At 38.6% G+C, this 24,497-nt stretch overlaps 1 protein-coding gene and 1 long non-coding RNA gene across 2 annotated transcripts; both read right to left on the reverse strand.

The window, feature by feature from the left end:
* Positions 1-735: 735 nt before the first annotated feature.
* On the reverse strand, positions 736-1,783 carry LOC134285467 (uncharacterized). Its single transcript, XR_009996396.1, has 2 exons — positions 1,391-1,783; positions 736-1,331 (listed from the first exon to the last, which is right to left on the reverse strand). It is a non-coding gene; the product is annotated as an uncharacterized LOC134285467 (long non-coding RNA).
* Positions 1,784-18,845: 17,062 nt separating this feature from the next.
* On the reverse strand, positions 18,846-22,870 carry LOC109432934 (leucine-rich repeat-containing protein let-4-like). The gene is made up of 2 exons (XM_062846236.1): positions 20,078-22,870; positions 18,846-20,012 (listed from the first exon to the last, which is right to left on the reverse strand). The coding sequence occupies exons 1-2, from the start codon at positions 20,212-20,214 to the stop codon at positions 18,956-18,958; spliced, it is 1,194 nt and encodes a 397-aa protein (XP_062702220.1). The 5' UTR covers positions 20,215-22,870; the 3' UTR covers positions 18,846-18,955.
* Between the last annotated feature and the right edge of the window lie 1,627 nt (positions 22,871-24,497).

A 24,497-nucleotide genomic window follows, 5' to 3' on the forward strand; every position in this document is an offset into this window, starting at 1 on the left:
ACTGGTAGAACTGATGTTAGATGTTTGAGGAGTTGTCCCGACCGCTTTTTATACGTTTGCGGTGATTCAGAACTTCAGAGTAGCATTAGGGTGGTGCGATATTTCAGCAATATCGTTCTCCGCAGGAAAATGTGGATTGATTCCGCTTTTTGATAGGAGCGAATATAATGTGATTTTTTATATGTAGACAGTGCCGACCTCCGAGTGTGCTACCGCTTGTCAGATAAAAAGCATGCCAACACAGAGTCACATGGGTGTGAATTCGTTGATTATTATTTTTCTATTTTCGCTTTGTTTACTGCATTCTTCGGGTTGTGGTAGTTATGCAGCTGGACAGCATGTCTTAGTATTGCATTCGAACAGCGACGGAGCATTGGATGGATGCATATCAATAGGTGAGCTCGTTCTATGCTATTGTTTTAACATTCAACGTGCGTTCTAGATTATTTGATCAACAATTTGATAATTATGGTAATAGTAGAAATGCAAAGTTTATTTATTTGGTTAGGCTGAGAATTCTGGAAGGTGTCCATTGTGAATGGTCAATCACGAAACACAACTGCAAATTGTAAGGTTAATTAAATCCATGTTCATTTGATTACTTTGTTAGTTTCCATGTCCAAGCGAGGCAAGTCTTATCTATCAGAAAAAAATCTTGAATAGCTGAAGTGAGTTTAAAAATTCAGTAATAAGCATCGATTGAAGTTTGACCAGTAGTTTCTTTGGCAATATATCCGGAAATACGAAACAGATGTTTTACCGAGTAGAACACATCAATCGGGAAACAGTTATATGTTAATACAGGATTGCTCGATTATATTTGAAGAAAGTTTCTGTCAACAAAAGCACGAACCACAGAGATTCATAACTAAAGGACTGTTTCAAAATGCTCTATCTCGAAGCACGGTTGGTCGTTTTATTCCGGTTCTTCTATGAAATCTTCACAATATATTTAAGTTTAGAACAGATTGAAGAAATTTGGAAAATGTTTAGAATTATTGAAAATATGGCTCAATGAGTACAGAACATAAAATAATAATCTGAATAAAATCTCCAAAAATAAAGTTATGTTTATTTCGAATAGATTATTTTTTAGACAGTTATGAACGTTTTTAGTTAATTTCCGATACAGTCCTTAATATTCGCTCTAAAAATCGTTTAACATTTTATTATACACTGGTGAGACTTCCATCGACCACGCTTTCGATGATTGTTTGAAGTTCATGTAGCTAAGCACTTCTCTTCTAAGGCGTGCCCATCGTCTTTCTTTCGTTTTGAAGTTTATCACTAGCGCCTTCTGTACACGATGTATCGTGAAACCGCATCTTGTTCTAAAAATTAAGAACATAATTTAATTTCAAAACTTCACTAATATCAACTCAAGATATACTTTTACTGAACCCACTGTTCTTTTTGGCGATTCGGATTAGTCATTAATGTATCGAAGACAAAGTATATGATGGCAAAGTGTTCTAGGGAGGATTTACCGCGCCTGCCACCCAGAATTTATATCGACGGTGATGAAATCGAGGCGGTTGAAGAATTCATGTACTTGGGCTCACTGGTGACCGACGACAATGACATTAGCAGAGAAATTCAGAGGCGCATTGTGGCAGGAAATCGAGCTAACTTTGGACTCCGCAGAACTCTATGATCGAACAAAGTTCGCCGTAACACGAAGTTAACAATCTACAAAACGCTGATTAGACCAGCAGTCTCCAATGGGCACGAAACATGGACTCTTTGTGCCTTTGGAGTTTCCGAATGGAAAGTGTTGCGTACTATCTACGGCGGAGTGCAGATAGAAGACGGGACTTGGAGAAGTTGAATGAACCACGAGCTGCATCAGCTGCTGAGAGAACCAACCATCGTCCATACCGTGAAAATCGGGAGGCTACGGTGGGCGGGTCACGTCATCAGGATGTCGGATAACAACCCGACTTCGGACCCTTCGCAGAGTGCGGAACTGGAGACACAAAGCCATGGACCGAGAAGAATGGAGACGGCTAATATGTACAGCAGAGGCCACTCCGGCCTTGGCCTGACCGGTAAGGTAAGTTTATAAATAAGCACAGGTAAGACTTCCATCAACCGCGCTGTCGAAGATTTTTCGGAAATCAGGTTTTTAGTCCATACTTCCACATTTCAATCGTCTTTATTTCCATTTGACGTTTATCACTAGTGCCTTCTTTTAGCGATGTCTTGTGAAATCGTGTTTTGTGCCACATAGTTTTCCAAAAATGTTGAAAATGGTTAAAGGAAATCGTGCTAGATGTTTTGTATGTTTATCTGTTCAATTGCTATAAATACAGCCTTTGGTATAGAATCTACTACTATGGGAAAACAAACACCCCGTCTTGCATCGCGTTGAATGTATTCATCATCCAGCTGCATCTGCAAGAATGGTTCATTTAATAAAAAAAAAGTTCAAACTCATTTTTTAGATTTCACATTCCTTTGCAAGAGTGTTTCACCCTAAGCACGTTTCTTTGAGGCTAATGCTAATGCGGCTAATGCAAATTCATCTGTGCGATTCAATGCGATAACAGTTGTGACCCCACAATGGGAGTAATTCGAATAAAAAATGTCAAACCTAAGCGAAATGAAATGTTACATTGTTTGAATGATTGATGAACACTGCACTTGGCCACTTGGTCATGAAAAAAATCTTCTGTGACATACATTGATTTTAAAAAACCTTCAAAGCTGAGCCTCCGCATAATCATATTATGCTATGAATATTTTCTTCTTAATAATTTGTAAATAATTATATGATTTAAAAAAAATCTAGTAATTCAGTTTCATAATTTAATTTAAAATGTCTTATTTCAGTTCACTGGATCACTGGATCATAACGCAGATTTAATGTAATTTTAATGATAAATAGTTGCATAATATTCAATTTGAAATTCTTTTTGGCTTGTATTATGAACATTTTGCAATCCAAATGAGTTGTATAATGAAGAATCATTGCATAATTTATTTATGTGACTCGTTAAAAAAACTTGTTTTTTTTTCAGCACTTTTCATATTGATCCAGCTTGAAAAGCCACGTCGAAGAAATGTACAACTTGAGCTGAAAAAATCATCTTCTTGTCACTCCTTTCATAAATAACTATATTTGTAAATAGTAAAAGAAAATTGCAAAAAAAATAAAAATAAAAACTTTCATTCTAAATCGAAATTTAATTTCAATGCTTCACTAGTATCAAGTCAATGTTAGCTTTCCTTTTTGTTTAACTGAACCCACTGTTTGTATGGAAAAATCCTGATTAATAATCTTATCTCGAGTAGAATTTGAAAACATATGACGATGCAGTAGCAATGCACAGAAGCCGGCAAAAAAAAACAAAACTACTTTGAAACGGGATGTCGATGGTCAGCTGAATACTTCTGATAAGGCGTTTAAAATGTTTATTATTATTATTATTCTAAAGAGCTGGGGAAATCATTGGGAGTGATGATTCCAATACAGCGTGTTCCTTTTCGCTCAAAACCATGAAAACCCCACTCTTTATTTGTTGTTTTTCAAATAACATGTACAATTCATATGCACTTCCAGTAAGAAAGTCTCTTCTAATGATGTGCAATTTTCTACGGTAAACTAGATAGAGCATTTCCAGCTCAACGCACGAATCGCGTAGACGCGACCTTTTTCAATTCAAATGAAACTTTGCTCCTGTATGAGATTCTTTGTGAACATGATTTTCTTGTTACACTAAATCCCCAATTAACGCTCGAAACGAGGGGAGCGTAAGCTGGGTGGGAGCGCTCATTTGGGAATTAGTGCGTGTATTGGGGGAGCGTATTTTTGTCAATTTGCGAATTAGTTTGTGAAGATCAAAGTAACGAAGTTTCTAACCAGTGAAAAGATTATAAGTTATTGAGTGACAATCAATAATTTAGCAGTTTTGCCAAGTTCAGTGGTTCCCAACCTACTGTCATGGGCAAAGTGAAATTGTCAAGAACCGAAGATGTGAGGATGAAATAAAAAGGTTTTTCGGATTCTGTACTTCAGGGAGTACTATTATCACAATGTAGTTGTATTGCAAAGATCAGTGGTTCCCAATACGACGTCACGGGCCACGGGAATTTCTGAAGCATCGAAAGTGCTAGAAAGTAGTGCAAATGTTTTCCTTTGTCGAGGCTGCGCCGCCATGTGCCTCTGAGTCTGCCTCTTCTGTGATGTCCTGCTGGGTTCCAATCTAACGCCTGCTTGCAGATTTCGTTACCGCCCCTGCGTAGAGTGTGGCCGACCCACCTCCACTTTCGCTCCTGAATTTCTGTCACTACCGGCTTTTGATGACATCGACGATGGAAGTGCTCGTTGGAGATCCTACGTGTGGGACCACCATGCACGAATTATATACCGTAGGCCTATCTATTGATGAAAACCTGCAGCCGTTGAGTGTTCTCCACTGATACACACCAGGTTTCACTGGCGTACATCAGCACAGATTTCACGTTTGAGCAGACAAAACACCGTTATGCAGTACTCTGCACGAAAATGCCCTGTACTGTGATTCAATGAGGCCGATGATTTTCTCAGGGATACCCTTGCGCCTGAGGGCTTCCCACATGTTTCCGTGATTGAGAAGGTCGAAAGCTTTTTCGTAATCAATGAACATAAGGTAGAGAGATTCTTGGAATTAATTCGTTTGCTCCAGGATGATACATGCATACATTCATTTGTTCAACATCATTAACCGTTATGTGTCCGACAAATTTTTTGCTTTTTCTACACCGTGCTTTTTAAATGAGCGCTGGGTACCCGGGTACCTTGTCGGCCACATAAGGGTTAAGACAAGACATAATCAGCAATAGTACGCCACAATACTCGGTTTGTGGCTGCCACTCTCCATCCTCGGTCGCGCCCAATGCTCGCCAGGTCACGCTCCACCTGATCCGCCCGTCGTGCTCTCTGCGCTCCACGCTTTCGTGTGCCAACCGGATCAGTTGCAAACATCAGCTTTGCAGGGTTGTTGCCCGGCATTCTTGCAACATGCCCTGCCCACCGTATCCTTCCGGCTTTGGCCACCTTCTGGATGCTGGGTTCGCCGTAAAGTGCAGCGAGCTCGTGGTTCATCCTTCTCCGCCACACACCGTTCTCCTGCACACCGCCGAAGATCGTTCTTAGCATGCGTCGCTCGAAAACTCCGAGTGCTTGTGGGTCCTCCTCGAGCATGGTCCATGTCTCGTGCCCGTAGAGGATCACCGGTCTTATTAGCGTTTTGTACATGGTGCATTTGGTGCGTGGGTGAATCTTTTTCGATCGCAGTTTCTTCTGGAGCCCGTAGTTGGCCCGACTTCCGCTGATGATACGCCTTCGAATTTCACGGCTCACGTTGTTGTCAGCCGTCAGTAAGGATCCGAGGTGGTGTCGCAATTGGAACCTAAGGACAATGTTGTCATACTCGGAGATTTCAACTTGAGTTCCATTGCTTGGCAGTGTAGTTCTTTTGGTTTCTTCTTTCCGTGCACTACTCGCTCCTCGATGGGTCAATCATCGCGCGAGCTGCTTGATGCCTACAGCACCGCTGGGCTCAGACAGATGGTTGGAGTTAAAAATGAAAATAACCTTTGCATGGTCCTGCTCCGCTTGTAAAAATTTTTAGACATCACCCACCTCTGTTAATGAGTCTGGAAGTGAGTCCGTCTCGTACCTTTCACGATACGTCAGAAAGTGTCTCCTATGATTTCAGTCGGGCTAATTTCGGTGAAATGAATGATTTCCTGGAGCGCGTGAACTGGGACGAAATTCTTAGTGGATCCGACGCGAACCTTGCTGCTTCGACTCTCTCCGGAGTATTGCTCTATGCAATCGACCAGTTTGTTCCAGTAATTTCGAAGCGGGAGCCGACTAAGCCGGCCTGGTCAAATGCCGCCCTTAAAAATCTCAAAAGAGCAAAACAGGCAGCTCTGAGGCGTCACAGTAAGTACCGTACCGACACCACGAGAACGAGAGCGAGCACCTCAACGATAGTCTCTATAGCGCCCATTTAGGCCGATTACAAAACCGCCTGAAAACTAATCCCAAGAGCTTTTGGCGGCATGTCAACGACCAACGTAAAGAATCTGGTTTGCCGACTACGATGACTGATGGATTCCATGAAGCTGATACATCAACCGCTATAGTCGACTTGTTCCGTTCACAATTCAGCAGAGTCTTCGTCAATGAGCAACTTGACCCACCGAAGCCACACGGAATGTTCCCAGCTTTCCTGCATCTGGAGTGCAGTTCACTATCACCAACGATGTCGTAATTGCTGCCGGTAAAGCTTTGAAGTCCTTAACTGTATGTGGTCCGGACGGCATCCCGCCGCTTGTCATTAAACGTTGTTTGAATTCTATTGCCGCGCCTCTTACAACTGTTTTCAACCTTTCCATGACAACCGGCGTTTTTCCGAATTGCTGGAAGGAGTCGCACGGTTTTCCCGTTTTCAAGAAAGGCTGCAAAAGAACTGTCTCGAACTACAGAGGTATTGCTTCACTGTGCGCTACGTCGAAGTTACTGGAGTTGATCGTTCTACACCAACTAGTTCAAAGTTACGCACATTACATTTCTGAGGATCAACACGGATTTGTTCCAAAACGATCGACGACCTCTAATCTGACGTGTTTCACGTCGTACCTGATACGCCAGTTTCAAAGCGGCCATCAAGTAGACACGCCATCTATACTGACCTTTCTGCCGCCTTCAATAAAATGAATCACCAAATCGCTCTGGCCAAATTCGATAAACTGGGTATGAACAACAACCTCCTCATGTAGCTTCGATCCTATCTAACTGGACGCAGTATGTCTGTAGAAATTGGTGACCACATCTCTTCGCCGTTCACAGTATGGTCCGGCGTTCCCCAAGGCAGTCATCTTGGTCCGTTTCTTTTCCTGTTGTATATGAACGACGTCAACATTATCCTAAAATGCATGAAACTTTCATATGCTGACGACCTGAAGCTGTATTTCACGATTAAGCAACGTCCGGATGCAGCGTTTCTACAGCACCAGCTTGAAACCTTTGCTGTTTGGTGCTCATCAAATCGAATGTCACTAAATGTATCTTAATGCTCTGTCATATCATTCGGCCGTAAGAAGTCCATTCTCTACTTCGACTACGCTTTGGAAGGTGTTCGGTTGATACGCGAATCGACAGTCAAGGATCTCGGAGTTCTGCTTGACTCTAAACTGACATTTAAAGATCATCGTCGCAGCTTGGCTTCATCTTTCGCTTTTCCAAAAAATTTAAGGACATTCTCTGCTTGAAGTCGCTATACTGTTCAATTGTACGCCCCATCCTGGAATACTCGACAGTAGTCTGGGCTCCTTACTACAACAATGAAATTAACCGCATCGAAAGAGTACAGCGCAAATTCATTCGTTTTGCGCTACGCCATCTCAGGTGGAGGAATCCGCTAACTTTGCCTAGCTATGAAATCCACTGTCAACTTATTAACTTGGAATCTTCCAGTGCTAGACGCAATGTGACCAAAGTCTGCTTTGTAGGAGATCTTGTGCAAGGCAACAGAGACTGCCCTGATCTTCTAGGAATGCTGCATATAAACACACGCCGCCATAGCCTAAGATCTCACCCGTTCCTCAATCTTCCATCTACAAACACCAATTACAGCCTACATGAGCCGGTTCGTGATATGTCCCGTTTGTTCAATACTTGTTATTTTGTATTTGATTTTAATGTGTCACGTTTAGTAAATAAGAGTAGCTTTAAGCGTATTTTCTGTTAATTTTAGCTGTAATAATGTACCTTTCGTTTTTTGTGTCATTGGGGTAAACATTTATCTGTTGACTTTATGTGTAGACGAATTCCTCCACCACCTCGAAAGTATCCCCGTCTATCATAACATTACTACCCAGACGAATCCGGTCGTGCTCGGTTCCGCCTACCAGCATGTACTTTGTTTTTGAAGCATTCACCACCAGTCCGACCTTTGCTGCTTCGCGTTTCAGGCGGGTGTACAGCTCTGCCACCATTCCAAATGCTCTGGCAATAATGCTCCAGGATGATACATAGCGTGACAATATGGTCCACACGGATCGTCCGGCTCGAAATCCTGCTTGCTGCCGTCGAAGAGTTGTGTCAATCTTCTCCTGTATCCGAATAAGGATTGCAAAGGACTTTGAGAATGATACACAGCAACATGATGCCCCGCCAATTATCGCATACAGTCAGATCACCCTTTTCAGGTACCTTTACTAAGACGCCAGTCGGCCGGAAATGTCGCGGTTTCCCATATGTTGCAGAATACTTGATGCGGTAGTTGTGCGGATACTACGGGGTCAGCTTTGAGCATTTCAGCTGATATGCGATCGACCCCTGGGGCTCTGCTCGATTTCATGCTACGGATGGCTGTTTCTATCTCCTGCACTGATGGAGCTTCGGTGTTGACACGGGTCATGCGTCGAACCCTTGGCGGATCATGCTGAGGTTTTGATGGCGTAACCGACACCTGACTCGGAAGTGAACGTCTGAATCGATAGGTCTAATAGAAACGAAGTAATCAGTTGAAAGCCCTTCTGGCCCAGAATAAGTGTTAGGAAGTGTGAAATGTAAAATTATAAATAAGAATATAATAAAAGTGATGGGATTAGTGTTAATTGGTGAAACAAGTAGTTTTTTGAAACCTTAATGTGAAGTCCCGTCCATTAGACCATCGTTGAACGATGTGAAAGAGTTAGAGACTTAGGTGTGATCTTAGATACTAAAATGAGTTTTATCGATCATTACAATACAATAATTCATAAAGCTACCAACATGCTGGGGATCATAAAGCGATTTAGTATCAACTTTAACGATCCATACACTATCAAAACATTGTACATTTCTTATGTGAGATCGATTCTTGAATATTGTAGTATTGTTTGGTCCCCATTTATGAAAACTCATGAAGAACGCATAGAATCGGTGCAGAAGAAATTTTTGCTATTTGCTCTACGTAAAATGAGACGGACAACTTTTCCACTTCCTTCTTATGAATCACGTTGTATGCTAATAAACATACAAACTTTAAAGGAACGTCGTGAATATGCTATGATAACATTTGTAAATGACATTGTTTCGCAACGTGTAGATTGCAGCAATCTGCTATTCTGTTAAAATTTTTATACTCCGACTCGACAATTAAGAAATCGAAACATATTTGCGGTCAGTCATCATCGTACAAATTATGCGAAATTCAGCCCAATCAATAGAATGATGTTAATTTACAATAAGCATTACGAATCTATCGACTTGACCATGTCTCGCGTAAAGTTAAAACAATATTTCAACTCTGTACGATACAATAGAATATAGAACAAATTATGTATGTATGTAGTCTACAAACGGTTGACGAAATAAATAAATAAATAAATGAAAAAGGTTTCCAAAGTGCTCGAACAACCAGTATATTATACTGGTCAGCCAGGTCGGTCAGTAACTGTCCAGACGTGTCTTTCACGAGCATCGTAGCATTCAGCTTAGTCCCACTAAGGTGACGTAAAACATCGTAGAGGAGACGGATATCGCCTGTGTTTGCGGCTTCCTTGTCTTCGTCGGCTAGGGAATCCGCCCACGCTCTTTTGGTCCGTCTTCATGAGCGTTTCACTTCCTTCTCGGGAGCTGAATAGCACTGACAGGCAACGGCTGTGGCTCCTCGTGTTTTCGGTCGTTCTATCGCGGCTTTGGCGTTCCTTCGCTCCTCTATCTTCCTCCAGGTATCATCTGTGAATCACTGCTTACTTCGGGTGCGTAGCTCACCCAAATTATTCTCGCCGATAGCGATGAAGGCGTTCTTGGTGGAATATCCGCAACATGGTTCTCTAGCTCCTCGACGAAAGACCTTTTCACCGCAGCGTCTTCCAGTCGGCGTGTATTGAACCGGCGCCCGTTTGTCTCCTCCTGTCGATGGATCCTAGCAATGCGCAGTCAGATCTCACCGATTAGAAGATGATGATTGAACGCAATGTCGGCGCTTCATTTGTTCAGCGCATCAAGAAGGATCCGTCTCCATTTCCTTCTGATTCCACGTGACGCCATCACGGGAAACCCATGACACTTTGTGCACTGGTCGATGAGGAAAGAGCAATCCCCCAATCAACATGGCATTATTGCCACAAATCTCTGCAAACAGCTCTCCGTTCTCGCTCATTTCTCCGAGACCATGGCGTCCCATAGTTAGTGGATCATGGTAAGGATTCAAACCCGTGTTCTAAATCTGATTACAATGTCCTAGGATTTCAAACTTCATACGGTATGCCTCGTTGGCTAGTTGTGCCAGTTTACCCTGCTGGGCTAGGGTTAATACTGTCCAAGTAACAATTCTTGTGTGTTGTTTCACGCTAAAAGTCGTTGCCATTGAATCAGTTAGTAACCTATCATTTTCGGTTCCTGTAACGGTTGTTCAGTTTCGAGAACAGTAGGTTGTTGGCCTAAGGTCCCCTATCCACCGTGGTGGGGCTGCCACCTTAGGTACAACTTCCGGTGGAGGAGCATTTCTTACTCAGCCGCTGGATGCCAGAACAGACGCTGTTTGAGCCGCACCTCCTTGGTGAACAGACGCTCAGGTCGTACCTCCTCAATCTAGCTGAAGTCAGAAGGACAACAGTGCCCAGGCTGCACTGCCAGATTAGATGGCGGTCTTTGTCATCGCTTGACCCGTGGAAGCATGAGGTACGAACTTGTGAGGGCCAGATCTATGTTGGACGCTCTCCTTTTCGACTCACCGTTTTGCAGCCCCAGTTGTTAGCTTGTTGTTAGTAAATACTGAGCGATGACCTGACGTGGGTGATCAATTGTTTGCTTTCTTTGCTTTATTGAAAATCAAAGGGTCACATCGATTATCAAACCGATTAGTGACCCAACGATACCTTTCCTACTAACATGCATTACTCTGTAAGTCGAAGCTAAGCTAAGCGTCAAGTTCAGTTCAGTCCTGTGTGGAATTGACTTTAGGATTCTGCTCCTTAGTGGGGTGAATACGCGCGATAGGGCAACCATAACAACGGTTGCCTTACTAACATTTCTTGCCATCCTCGATGGCCGTAAGGACGTAGCCGGCGCCAATATTGACCTTGCTTTATTTGGGAGCTCTCGAACTGTGTACAATGAGAACCCGACTAGATGTTTCTAACAAAAATGTAACATCTTTCCAACTAATCCTGATATATATTTATAGCTTATTGTGTTATACTTCTGTTAGAAACATTTGGTGTACATAAATATTATAACACAACAACCCCATTTTTCTCAAAAACTGTACGTGTTACTGAAATTCTAAGGTCAGATTCTAAATCAGTGGATCAAAATCTATCTAATATAAATATTGGTTGAGATGAGCAGATTAAAACATGAAAATATAAAGACAATAGTTTATTTTTTATGAAAATATGAAATTTTGTGAAAAAAAACCCTATTTTTCTCAAAAACTGTACGTGTTACAGCAATTCCGAAATCAGATTCGGAATCAGCGGGCCAAAATCCATCAGAAATGGAACAAGTGGTCAAAGTGCGTGATCCACTGTCGACCAGTAATTAATTCAGTAACAAAACATAAAAAAAACAGCCAATAAATTTAAGAAGGAAAAATTACTGAATAAAACATCAAACTAAATTGCCATTAAATACTGCATCGACACAACTTGAAAGAATAGCCTATAAACAAAAGAAGGGAAAATTTCCTATAGAAATGTCAGTGGCTGAAATACTATGATTACTATAACAGCACCATAATGTTTCTCTCAATGAGCAACAACATGAACTATTTTTTCTTATAAGTGACACACCAGCTGGTAATCTAGTAATGTTTTTGTTCATTCGACCTTTTGTCCATTCGACCTTTTGTCCCTTCGACCTTTTGTCCATTCGACCTTCTGTCCTAAAGCCCAACAACGCTACTCTGGAGACCATTTTGATAATAGATTTTGCTACTACGTTAAGTAGTGGTACATAATCCACTGAACTTACCAAAGCAATTAGAGGATCAATACGCGATGTTTTATATTATTGGGATATTATGGGCTTCTTGCTGATATGAAGCTTAGTTGATAGAAACAACAACTGTAACTTTCAGAAGACTTACTGGACATGGTAGATTACAAATCGTAGCTTTGTATGATGAAAGAAATTAAAGTTACACCCGTAGACTTAAGGATTGAAACTCAAGAATAGTTTGGATGACCTAGGATATACCGACTGATCTGATACTGTCTATTGAACTTTCAGAAGACTTACTGGACGTGATAGATTACGATTCTTAGCTTTGTATAATGAAAGAAGTTACAGTTACAACCGCAGACTTAAGGATCAAAACTCAAGAAAAGATTGGATGACCTAGGATATCCAGAAAAATATTCCGCATAATATTCTACCGTTTTTATACTATTGACCACCAAAACATGAGAAAAACGTAGTAAAATTCCAGAAAAACACTTGGAAAAAATCCGGCTTCAAAGGGTTGAACAGATGCCATCTTGGATTTTAGTCCGCCATCTTTGATACTCTGGTCACCATTTTTGGACTCCAGACAACTTCCCCTTATCAAATATAATCCATATTGCATGATTTGGAGCCTAAAACACCATTAAACAGCCACCATGCGAAAATTGGAGTCGCCATCTTGAATATTAGGCTGCCATTTTAAATTTTGGACTGACATCGTGGAATCGTTCAACCATGCTGAAGGTTACAAAAATCACCGCAGTTTGATATGTCGCATGATGGGGCTTGGTTCAGTTTAGTATACGGCCAGTTCTACCGGTATTGGTCCGAATCACACAAATGGCCATAACTACGGAACGCCTTGACCTATCCGGACCACAAACAATGCGGTAAAGGTCTGGTTCGATTCGAGCTATAATCCAAATATTTAAAGGATTTAAAAGTGAGTGACCTTTTTGTACACAGACATACATACATACACACACACACACACACACAGACCGACATCACCTTAATTTTGTCGAACAGAGTTGATTGTTATATGTGACTTGACCCTCCGAGCCTTCCATCGAAAATTCGTGTTTTGAGTGAACATATAGCCTTCCAGTACATCCATATTCAACCTTCCTAATGAATTAGGAAAAAAGTTATATGTTGCATTAAGGGCAAAAAGGACCCATAACTTTGAAGCATTTCTTTACACATTTCAACTCTTTTGGCCTTAATTGAAATATATTGAATGGCTAAATTGTAGTCCGGCCAAAACTACTCAGCTAGGCCATTCTGACCACCGAAGAAAACCGGCTCCGGATGGATTTTAAAAAGGATCAATTTGGGAATTCCTTGTGAAAGTAGATTAAGAAAAATTTCAAGCCAGCATCTGGATATTCCCGAACCGGTTCCGTTTGAGAGGACATTTCTAGAACAATCATAGGTATATTGAGGAAATTGTACAATGAACTATCCCGAAGGACCACCTCCATGATTTTTTTCACGATTTTATTCTGTAAATTGGGTAGGTGATCAAAAGTTGAACCAAATTGCTGCTTTCTGAAGTAGCGCAAATTTTGAGTGATATTTTCTCCCACATACAAATAATTTATTACGACAAAAACTTATGTACATGAAAGCCACGGGTATAAGCTTTCAGTTAAGTGGTAAAAAGTTTGTATTTGCACAGAATTTCATTGAAAAATTCGATTATTCGTCAACAATGATTTTAATCTGAACCATCGTAATAATAATTTGAACCAATTTTAATCTTAATTTGAGCTACTGGCGGCAGCAGTTCGAGCATCTCCCACAACAGCCAATTTCGTGCTGAACAATAGAAAACATAAGTATTTTTCATCAGGCAGTGGAATTTCAACTAAGAATGTCCTAACTCTTCAGGAACTTCGAAACTAAGTTTGGAATTTTTCATCCCGCAAGAGTAAACAAAACAACCACTAGCGCGGTCTGCAGGCCAACACTGGAAGCTCACCCCCGTTCACTAGTTCAAATTTAGATTACATTCTCCAAGTAAGAATTACCTAAAATTGAATGACAAATAATGCGGAATATTATTCGGTTGGTCGATTCTACGATAAAAAAGCTTTCATTTAACGTGTTCACATATTGCGTGTTATACAATGCATGAGCTGTACGAGTGCACCGAAAATGTGCTTTCTCTGGGGGGTAATGGGTGAAATCACAGTGATTTTTCATTTGCCTGTTTTCCATGACAAAAACGCTTTTTTCAATGCTTTTAAAGTCCATATTATCAGGTTATATTACGGAAAGCTGTTTAACATCTTTTTCGGGACAATATTTTCCTAAAAAGTACGTCGTTTTAATGAATTTCGAAATGGTTCAAATTAAGATTACAATTTGACTAGTTCAAAGTTTGATTTCTTACCCTATTGTGGAAAGCACTTCATGGCAGAAATTCCTTTCATGAGATCCACAGTAGTTCTTCCAAAGATTTCTCCGAGAATTCTTTAGAAGGTATTGTCTGCTTCAGAACCTTCTCCGCGATTACTTCCAGAGACGCAGCCAGAAATTACCTTGTCAAATCAAATCCAAAAGTTATTTTTTCCTGGAATTTTGTGGATTAAATAGTTTTGTGGGAATTCCTTGAATGGTGTCAGCATGATAATCCATCAAAGCTTCCTCCAGAGATCTCTTCGGAACGAATTCCTGCCCGTGTATTTGAGACGTTTTCAGGAATTCTTCCAGAAATTTTCCATGGGTCTTCTTCAAGGCTTGCTCGAGAATTTTCTCATAAAAATTATTTTGTAACGAGTCCATGTTTTTTTTTCGGCAATTCCTTCAGAAATTTCATCTTCATGGATACTTTGGGATAGGGTAAGTGTACCAATTATGGCACTACCTAAGGAAAGCTATTTATACAAAAATAAGAAGAAAACCAACGAATGTCATCAATATGTTAAAAGATAGTTTAGTTTCGATACTTTACAGGAAAAATATAGAAACGGAGCCAAAACTACTTTTAGTATTTATTACAGCGTGTGCCAATGATAGGAACCCTGTACCAGTTATGGTTACATTTTTTAACTTCGGTTCCTTTTCGCACTATTTGCATGCATTCCTTATGGGGTTAGCCATAATTGGTACACTATGGCGAAAAAGGGTGCAAGGAAGCCGAAATTTTAAGGAAAATGATTTATTTCTACCATGATTTGAGCAAAATGTGGAGTTTAAATGAGTGCGACCATCTTCTGTGAACGTGATCTGTTGTTCACAATTTTTTTCTTGTTGACTGACATCGTTAAAGGGTGAAAATCAACTATGGCGAATAATTGGTACTATAGCCATAATTGGTACACTTACCCTACACCTTTAAGGATTGCTACGGACGTTCGTGCTTGTAAGTGTTTGTGAATAAATTCCACCAGAAACACTATCGGAATGTACGCTAGGATTTTTTCTTTGGGATTTCTTCAAGCATTCTTCAAGAAGTTTTTCAAGAAATTCCAGGAATTGGAGCGGGCCTGGTGTGATGGTTAGAACACTTGACTATCATGCCGAGGACCTGGGATCGAATCCCACTCCCGACAAACTCACAAAAAAGTGAGGTATTCCTTCGGAAGGGAAGTAAAGCGTGAGTCACGAGATGAACTAGCCTAGGGCTAAAAATCTCGTTAATACAGATAAAAAAAAATCAGGAATTTCCCTTGGAGTTCATCCAATGGATTTGTCGAAAGATGCAATTCAGCAGACCTTTTCTTACGGAGATTCCGAGATTCCTTAAGAGATTCTTGCATAAAATCCTTCAGCGATTTCCTCTAAAAATCCATTTGTTTGCAGGAACTCTTTAGAAATTATTCGATATATTTGGGAATTCTTCAAAAATTCCACCAGAATTTCTCAAGAGATTCTTCAAGAACTTCCTCCGAGGGTTTCTCCAGAGGTTCCAGCAAAGATTGCTTAGGGTTTATTCAGACCATTTCTCCATGTTCCAGTTCCTGATTCCTTCAGAACTTCTCCGAAGAAACTCGCAGAAATTTCAGCAGAAATTTCTCCATAATCTATTCTTCGCAAGAAGAACCTATTCTTCCAAGCATTCCTTCAAAAAATCCTCTAGGGAATCCCCCAGAAACTTTTCGACGGATTTCTCCAAAAATTCCCACCAATTTTTTTGTCCACAATTTCTTCTAAAATTTCGAAAGGAAGTTTTAGTTGAAATTACTTCTAGAATTCCTCCAAAAGTTTTTTTGAAATTATTCTTGGAATTTTTCCAGAAATTGCTTCATCGATTTCTATCCAGGAACCCATCCAAAAAGCTAAAAAGAATTTATTCTAGGAATCTCCAGAGGTATAACTATGAGTTTAATAAGAGATTTCTTTGGACAACCACCTAGAGATTTCTGTTGAAGTTCATTCAGTGAATCTTTCAAAAATTCTTCCATTACTTTTTGTGCAATTACTGGAAGATGATCGGAAATAAATCCTGAATGAATGTCTGAAACAGTTCCAGGAGGAATCTCTGAATGAATCAAAGGAAAAATCTCTCCAAACCGCAGGAGCAATTTGTTTACAAAAAAAAACTCGTAAAAATTTCTGCAAAATCATTTAAAGAATTTCCTCATTTCAAGGAATTTGTAGAAAAACATTTGAAAGAATTTCTAAATGGAGTTTGATAGGATTTTCAAAAACAAAATTCCAAGGTGTTTTCAAACAACTCCACGGGAAAGCTTTTGAAAAATTTCCTTGCCGAAGTAACATTTTTAAAGGATTCCCTGAGAAAAAAAAATCCAGAAAAAAATCTTTCTTTACAAATTATGGGAGGTACTCTTGCATGAACTTCTAGAGGAACATCTGAAGAAATCTCAGGTAAGTTCTCGAAGGAATCTCAGAAGGAATTTCTGGAGACTTCCTGGAGGAATATTTGGAGAAACTTCCTTGATGGAGTTCCAGAAAAGTAACTTACGATATTTTAGGGAAATTCCTGGAGAAACCTTTAAAGAAAATTCTTGGAGGCTTCTAGTAGGTATTTCTGGAGTAATCTGTGAAGTTTTTTTTCTGAAGAAATCCCTGGAGAATCAGCTAGATAAGCTTCTGTAAAGATTCGTAGAAGAAATTGGGAAAGTTCCAAAGATATTCTTGTAAAAATTCCAAAAAAATATTTCTGAACAAACGAATTGAACAAACCGTGCAGAAATTCATAGACAAATTTCTGAAGAAGTGCATTCCTGAAGAAAATCCTGAAGGAACTCTCGCAGAAATCTCTGAGGGAATTCCTGCTGGAATGACTGTATTAAATAATGCGAGATTCTCTGAGTAGTAGTCCTGCAGGATTCTCCGAATGAATCCCTGGAAATTCCCCAACAAATCTGGTGATCTTCTTGATGAAACAGTTGTACCATTTTTTTAAAGAATCCCTTGAAAATGAAGAAACCACAGGAAGACTTCCTTAACGAATATTTGAAAGAATTTCTTAAAAAATTCCAGTGGAAAATTCTAGGGGAAGCCATGGGAGCATTTAATTATGGAATCCCTACATGAATTTCTTAAGCAATTCCTGGAGGAGTTCCGGAAGGAATCTGTGGAAATCTGCCCAAAACACTTCTTGGAGAAATTTAAAAAGATATTCTTGAGGGAATGTCCTATGGAAGTTCTGGGGATATTTTCCAACAATCGCTCGAAGAAATCCTGAAGCAATCGCGGGAGGAATTTCTGAAAGAAACCTTAGAAAAAATCTCCGGGGAAATTTTTAAAAGAATCCATTGAATTATTTCTGAAGAAGTCTTGGGTTTTCTTCGAGAATTTTCTCATAAGAATTATTTCGAAGCTAGCCTATGTTTTTTTTTTTCAGAAACTCCCTCACAAATTTCATTATTTGGGATATTTCTTTACGGATTGCTACAGAAGCTCGTGTATGTATTTCTTAAGTATTTGTGAATAAATTTCTCCACAAACAGTATCCTGACGGAATTTTTTTTCTGCAGGATGTTTTCGAGAATTCTTCAAGAAATTGTTCAAGAAAGTCTAGGAATTTCTCCTGAATTTCTTCCAATGGTTTTGTCAAATGCAATTCAGCAGGGTTTTTTTTACTGAGATTCCGAAATTTCTTAAGAGATTTTTGCAGATACTCCTTTAGGGATTTCCTTAAGAAATCCCATTTTTCTTAAACTCTATCTGAAGTTATTGTTGGACGTTCCTTTAGGAATGATTCGATATATTTAGGAATTTTCTTAGATATTTATCCACAAATACCATCAGAAAATTCACAACAGTTCCTTCCAGAAGTTCCAGCGAAGGTTTCTCCAGAGGTTTCTGCAAAGATTGCTAGGGGTTCATTCAGACCGTTCTTCAAGTATTTATTTTTAAATTTTTCATAAAAGATTGATTCAGAACTTCTCCAAAGAATCTCGCAGGAAATTCAGCAGAAATATTCCCAGAATGTAAACTTTGGCATTTTTCAAAAAATTCTTCTGTAATTTATGAGTTCTTCCAAGAATTTCTTCAAAAAATCCTTCAGGGATCCCCCAGATGGATTTCTCTAAAAATTCCCACCATTTTTTTGTCCACAATTTCTCCAAAAATTTCTAAAGGAAGTTTTAATTGGAATTACTTCTAGAGTTCCTCCAAAAGTTTCTCATGAAATTTTTCGAGGAATTCTACCAGATGTTGACCCAAAATAGAAATTTGAGAGGGTGCTGCCAACTCCGAATACGATTTGAGACGAAATTTGTCAATGGGCGTTTACTTTTGAGGCAACGATGTTCACAAGTGGATTACAGTCTCCACTAGAGTTTAGGAAGAGATAAAAACACCACAGAAAGTGTCGATTGAGAGTACATTGCACACTGTTTCATCGGCGAATTTTCCATCATATGTAGCACAAGAAAAGAACGGGAAATGAAGTGATATTTTTCACCAGGAAAACTGAAAGAACTGTGGAAAGCTATTTTTTTCTGTATAACGTTTATTTAATAATGAACTTACGATCGATACATAGAACTTTTTTATACTTAGGTATATATTATTTAATAAATATGAACATTATTATTTCGAAAGTTATGGAATTTTCTTCGTTTGATTGGAAGCTCTTTCGATTTCAATTCGGTACATTGCCTCAATTATATCATTAGAGACATTTTGCTGTTCAATAATTTTTGCGGTAAGATTTTGCAGCAGGCTTTCAATTTTTTGCATTCTGTCGGAAACTTGTTGATAGTTGTTCAACATTTTTACTTCAATTTGTCTTAACTTGGTGTCGACACTAGAGACCTGCTGCTTCAATTGATGATAGGTTTGTGGTGAACAATCCAATTCAAAGGCACCCACGCTTTTTTCGTCACAACTTATATAGAATTGGTGCCGTATTGACGTATTCTTTAAACTATCTTTCCAAGCGCAGTTCAATGGGTTTCCATAAATTAATAATAGTTCTAGAGCAGGAAATTGATGAATTGCGAAATGTGTCAAATTGTTACCTTGGAGATAGAGGCTGGAAAGAGTAGGCATGTTCCAATTGCAGACGTCAAAATGTTGAAGTCGATTGTAGATAAGATACATTGTATTGAGCGATGGCAGACTCACCGGACCGTCACTGTAAATGTGTTTTATTTTATTAGAAGAAAGAGAAAGTTCTTCCAAATTGTCCAACCCATTTAACTGGTCCATTTGAACTATTTCTATCAAGTTGTCTCCAAGATCTAAATTTTTTAAATGTTTTAATCGATTGATATTCTCTGGGATATGTGTCAATTTTGATTTCGTACACGAGAAATCGCCCAGTTTGTAGAACATATCAGGTTTAATAATCACATTTTCAGTAGATGTGTTGTATAAAACAATGCAGTCTAACTTAGGAGTAATGTGAATAGATTTAACAGATCCACCATAAAATTTAATTTCGTTGCAATTCTCAAATAGCTCAGTGAAATTATATGGCAGTATGTCTACTATTGCATTGAAAAACCAAAAAACTTGTTTATGTTTTGAGATTTTTTCTATCGAGGCTGCATCAGCAGGATAGTTGAAGCCATTTATTATAATTGAATTTTCCCAGTTTGGATCATCTGACACAGTGAACGGTTTTATGCCGTTGAGTGAAATTATCACAATTAGTCTGCAAGAGGTATTTTAGAATCAATGTAAAAAAAAAACAATAATATTTTCCACAGTTATACTTACATAGCCAAAATGATTTGCATCCTGAATGAATTTTCGACCGACTTCACTTTCACTGGTAGAACTGATGTTTGATGTTTGAGGAGTTGTCCCGACCGCTTTTTATACGTTTGCTGAGATTCAGAACTTCGGAGTAGCATTAGGGTGGTGCGATTTTTCAGCAATATCGTTCTCTGATTGATTCCGCTTTTTGATTGTAGTAAATTTTATGTGATTTTTTTTATTTGTAAACAGTGTTGACTTCCGAGTGTGCTACCACTTGACAGATAAAAAGCATGCCAACGCAGAGTCGCATGGGCGTGAATTCGTTGATTATTATTTTTATATTTTCGCTTTGTTCGCTGCATTCTTCGGGTATTGGTAGTTATGCAGCTGGACAACATGTCTTAGTATTGCATTTCGACAGGTGAGCTCGTCTCATGCTTTCGATTCTACATTCAACTTACTTAAAATTATATGAACAACAATTGTTTAAGTATGGTAATAGTAGAGGTGTAAAGTTGTATTTATTCAAACAAAATTGAAATGGCCAACGCTACCTACGCTGCAGTGAACACCTTGTTAACAGATTTGTCAGAAAGTGACTTACAGCGCTTGATTAAGCTGAGAGCTCTCAAAGCTGTCCATTGTAAACGGTAGTCAAGTCCCACGCTCCGTTTGTTGATTTCTTGTACATTTTCGATTGTTCTGGTCAATCACGAAGCACAACTGCAAATTGTGAGGTCAGTTAAATTCATGTTCATTTAATTACCTTGCTTGATTACCATGCCGAAACGCGACAAATCTTATGCATGAAAAAAGAAAAATCTTGGAAAGCTGAAGTTAGTTTTAAAATTCAATAATAATTATAAGCATCGATTGAAGACTAACCTGTGGTTTCTGGTACCTATGGTAACTTCATATTCGCTCTAAAAATCATTTAACACTATATTATACACTGGTGGGACTTTCATCGACCACGCATTCGATGATTGTTAGGACACAGAACAACAGATGCCTCAATTGGAACAAAATGCGATTAAAATCATCGTCACGAAAACATAATCACCCAATGCTAACCACGTTGTATTTCGTAAACTCACAGGGTAGATGGCGGTAGTGGGCCAACGTGAAACAGGAGCGACAACGATGCGAGCGCTATGAGCGAGAGATTTGCGAACTACAAAATATTTGAAGTATCCTTTAAAAAAGGAAACGATGGGAAGTAGAGCAAGACGCCTGTTTGTCTGTGGTTTGGAGTTCATGTTTTTCTTTCGTTTTGAAGTTTTTCACTAGCGCCTTCTGTATCGTGAAAGCGAGTTTTGTGCAACATTTGCACCAGAAATGATAGAAATATTTCAAGGACACCTATCAAGGTGGTTCGTCTGCTTATCTGTACAACGCCTATAAATACAGCCATTGGTTGTGGTGTAGATACGATTATGGCCAAAGTGGCGTTCATAGAAAAAAAAACTAAAATATACTCTTTAAGCACATCAAATTGAGAAAAATAAGCTTGCTACTCTTTAAGCGCTCTGACTTGAATTACATCGAGTTTTTCTACTTTCTTCTGTAAAAATATTACAATTATATTAAAATAAAAAACTGAGAGTTAAAAATCCTCTCAGATTTCATTTTTTCACCCAAGCGCGGTCCACCCTAGGTTTGATTCTATGTGGTTTATGCATATGCGACGAAAAAAAAATCATCGGCGAGAATTGCGATAACAGCTGCGACCGCACAATGAGATCAATTCAAAGTTCAAAATTGAAATCGTTTCAATCCAACGGAAATGAAGCGTTGTATGAACAATTGACAAACACAGCACAAAGTTAGTCTCACTTTTGCAGCAAAATAAACGACGCATAAACAAGAACCATCTTTCGAGAGGTAAACTCAAAAAAAGTTTTCAAAGCTCAGACTCTCATGGTTTAGTTTTCAAAATAATAAAAGGCATCATATGTTTTTTTTGTTTTTTTTTTTGTGTTGTAAAAGATATTTTATAAATTCAAAACAAATATTTTAAAACATAATTTAATATCTAAACTTTACTAATATCAACCTAAATTATGCCTTTGTGTTTTTAACTGAACCCACTGTTCGTATTGGGAATTTTTGGAACTTTATCTCAACCTGAATTTGCATACATACATATGGCATTGCAGTGGAGCAGCCCCAAGTACAAAACAAACATACCGTAAAATGGGGTAGCATTGATCAGCACAAACTTGCTCATGAAATTTTAAAATCACCATTTTCATTGAATTTGTTACTGATCACGAACATTATTTTGGTTAAACAGCTCAAATATAGCTACGAAGAGATATAAAGGGTCATGGAAATCGAGTTTCATGAATGTGTAAATGAACCGATTATTCTTTACTGTTTTTCTTATCGCAGTTTGTTACATTTTCAAAACTCCACGTTTTGCATGAAATCTACAAACAATGTGGAACTCAAAATTCCTCTACCAACTACACATGACTTCGAACCGATCAACTTTATAGGTGAAGCTTGAGAATAAATGCTTATTTTTAGTAAAATTATCCATTTACCAATCATATTTCTAACTCCGATAGAAAATTGCCACATCTTTAGGCATTGTTTCTAGCTTTAATATTTGTTTTTATTTTATTTTTTATCAAATACCTTTTAATGTTTATGACCACTTGGACTTTTGGCATCAAATATGAATTTGGGGACCTCCATTTATACTTGTACAGGTATTGTAACATCAATAAATACTGACTAATTGGGTGATCAAAAGTACCCCATTTCCAAATCACCCAAGTAACACACATGTTATATAAAAGTTACGACAGCGCAAGTTTTGGTTGTATAGAAGTTTATTTAACGTTATTTCAACACAATGTTAGAATTACGTAAAATAAACTTCTATACTTGCGCTGTCGTAACTCTATTATAACATGTGTGTTGCTTGGGCAGATGATTAACTGTATAAAAAATGAAAAGAATACATGAATAAGCATTTTAACAACATATATTCAAGTTTTTATGCGAAGTAAGCTCGGATTACGGTTCTTGTGAACAACTGGGCTGCTGAATACTCGCACGTTTTTCCTGCGAACAAGTTAAATATGCCAACACTAATCTAGTGCAGCATGCAAACATTCAATCTGGATCTGCCTTCTGCTGCACTTCCAAAGTTACCCACTTTTAGGGTTCTTAAATGCCTTATTTTTTTTTCGTTTCCTGATTTCTATGTCAAGCAGCAATGTTTGATAAAATGTTCATTGTGAATGAATCACTTGAAAAAAAAAACTGCTTCGCCACACATCAACTAGCAGATTACAATCCACGATTCGTGATGGAGCGGCGACTTGAACAGAGCATCCACCATATCTGGGAGAAGGGTAGACGACAAAAAAAAAATCCGTTCGCGCAAGTTACACTAGTTTACATCACTTTGGAACTCGGTAAGCAGATGATCATTTTCAGTGTAGAATCATGCTCTTAGTTTGAAAACGTGATGGAAAAAAATATTAGTGGAGCGGGCATTCTTTCTGCCCTCCACACAAGGCTGACAATGTAAACGTATTTCTAAGCAAAGTTGCTCACTTCATACATCTAATTCTCCGCAACCAATGCCCAGATTGAGCTGAAATGTTTACTCTTACTCGCTTACAACTCTGCATGAACGCTGTGAAAGATTTTTTAAATTTTTTTTTTTTTCATTGAAAAAATTTTTTTTTTTTGAAAATTTTGCCAAAATTCAAAAAAAAAAGCTGACCAATTTCTCGACTTTCATCAATCCGACGCAAAAATCGTGTTCATATGTCTGGAACACATTTCATTCAGTTTTCCATTAATGCAAAAAGATTGAAGATTGACTGACTGGCAATGCAAGATATTCAAATTTTAGTAAATTCCATTTTTTTAAAAACTGTAGGGATCGGTTATCAGGTAAAACTGAAAAATGTTTCACTTAAAAAAAATGAACATGGTTTCGAAATCAGCACGTAATAAATCATCAAAACAAATGCCGTCGATAGAAGTTCACGACTTTTGTTTTATTTTGTGAACTAGTGTTATCTTTCCCCGTATAGAAAAGGAAGAACATTTTGCTGCCAGTCGTAGCCAACTCATTTGGTGGGGAAATTTCTGTCGATTTGCTCACTCAGAATCCCAAGAATCGAACGGCGGATTCCGTTCGGGAAATGGAAGTTAATTTTTACTTGATTTGGATGTTACAAGAATACCTACTTCGATTAAGGTGGAACTGGATGAATTTCCTCACTTTTTGGTTTTTGTTTTTTTTTTCAAATAACGGAGCAATGTTCTCAAAATTGGAAGAATCAAGGTATCTCATGATTTTTTGTACTGTTGAATAATGATTTTAAGTTTTACAAATACCAATTTTAAACTGTGAAGATTTAGTAATAAGATAAAGTTTACAAATAAAATTGAATAAAAAAAATCGGAA

Source organism: Aedes albopictus, chromosome 1 (assembly GCF_035046485.1).
Source record: "Aedes albopictus strain Foshan chromosome 1, AalbF5, whole genome shotgun sequence".
NCBI classification, from domain to species: Eukaryota; Metazoa; Arthropoda; class Insecta; order Diptera; family Culicidae; genus Aedes; species Aedes albopictus.

Excerpts from the sequence above, each read along its gene's own strand:
- LOC109432934 (XM_062846236.1), bottom strand. The coding sequence starts at position 20,214 with ATGCTACTCCGAAGTTCTGAATCTCAGCAAACGTATAAAAAGCGGTCG. Across the intron at positions 20,013-20,077 it reads ATGCAAATCATTTTGGCTAT|ACTAATTGTGATAATTTCAC; the intron begins GTAAGTATAACT and ends TACCTCTTGCAG.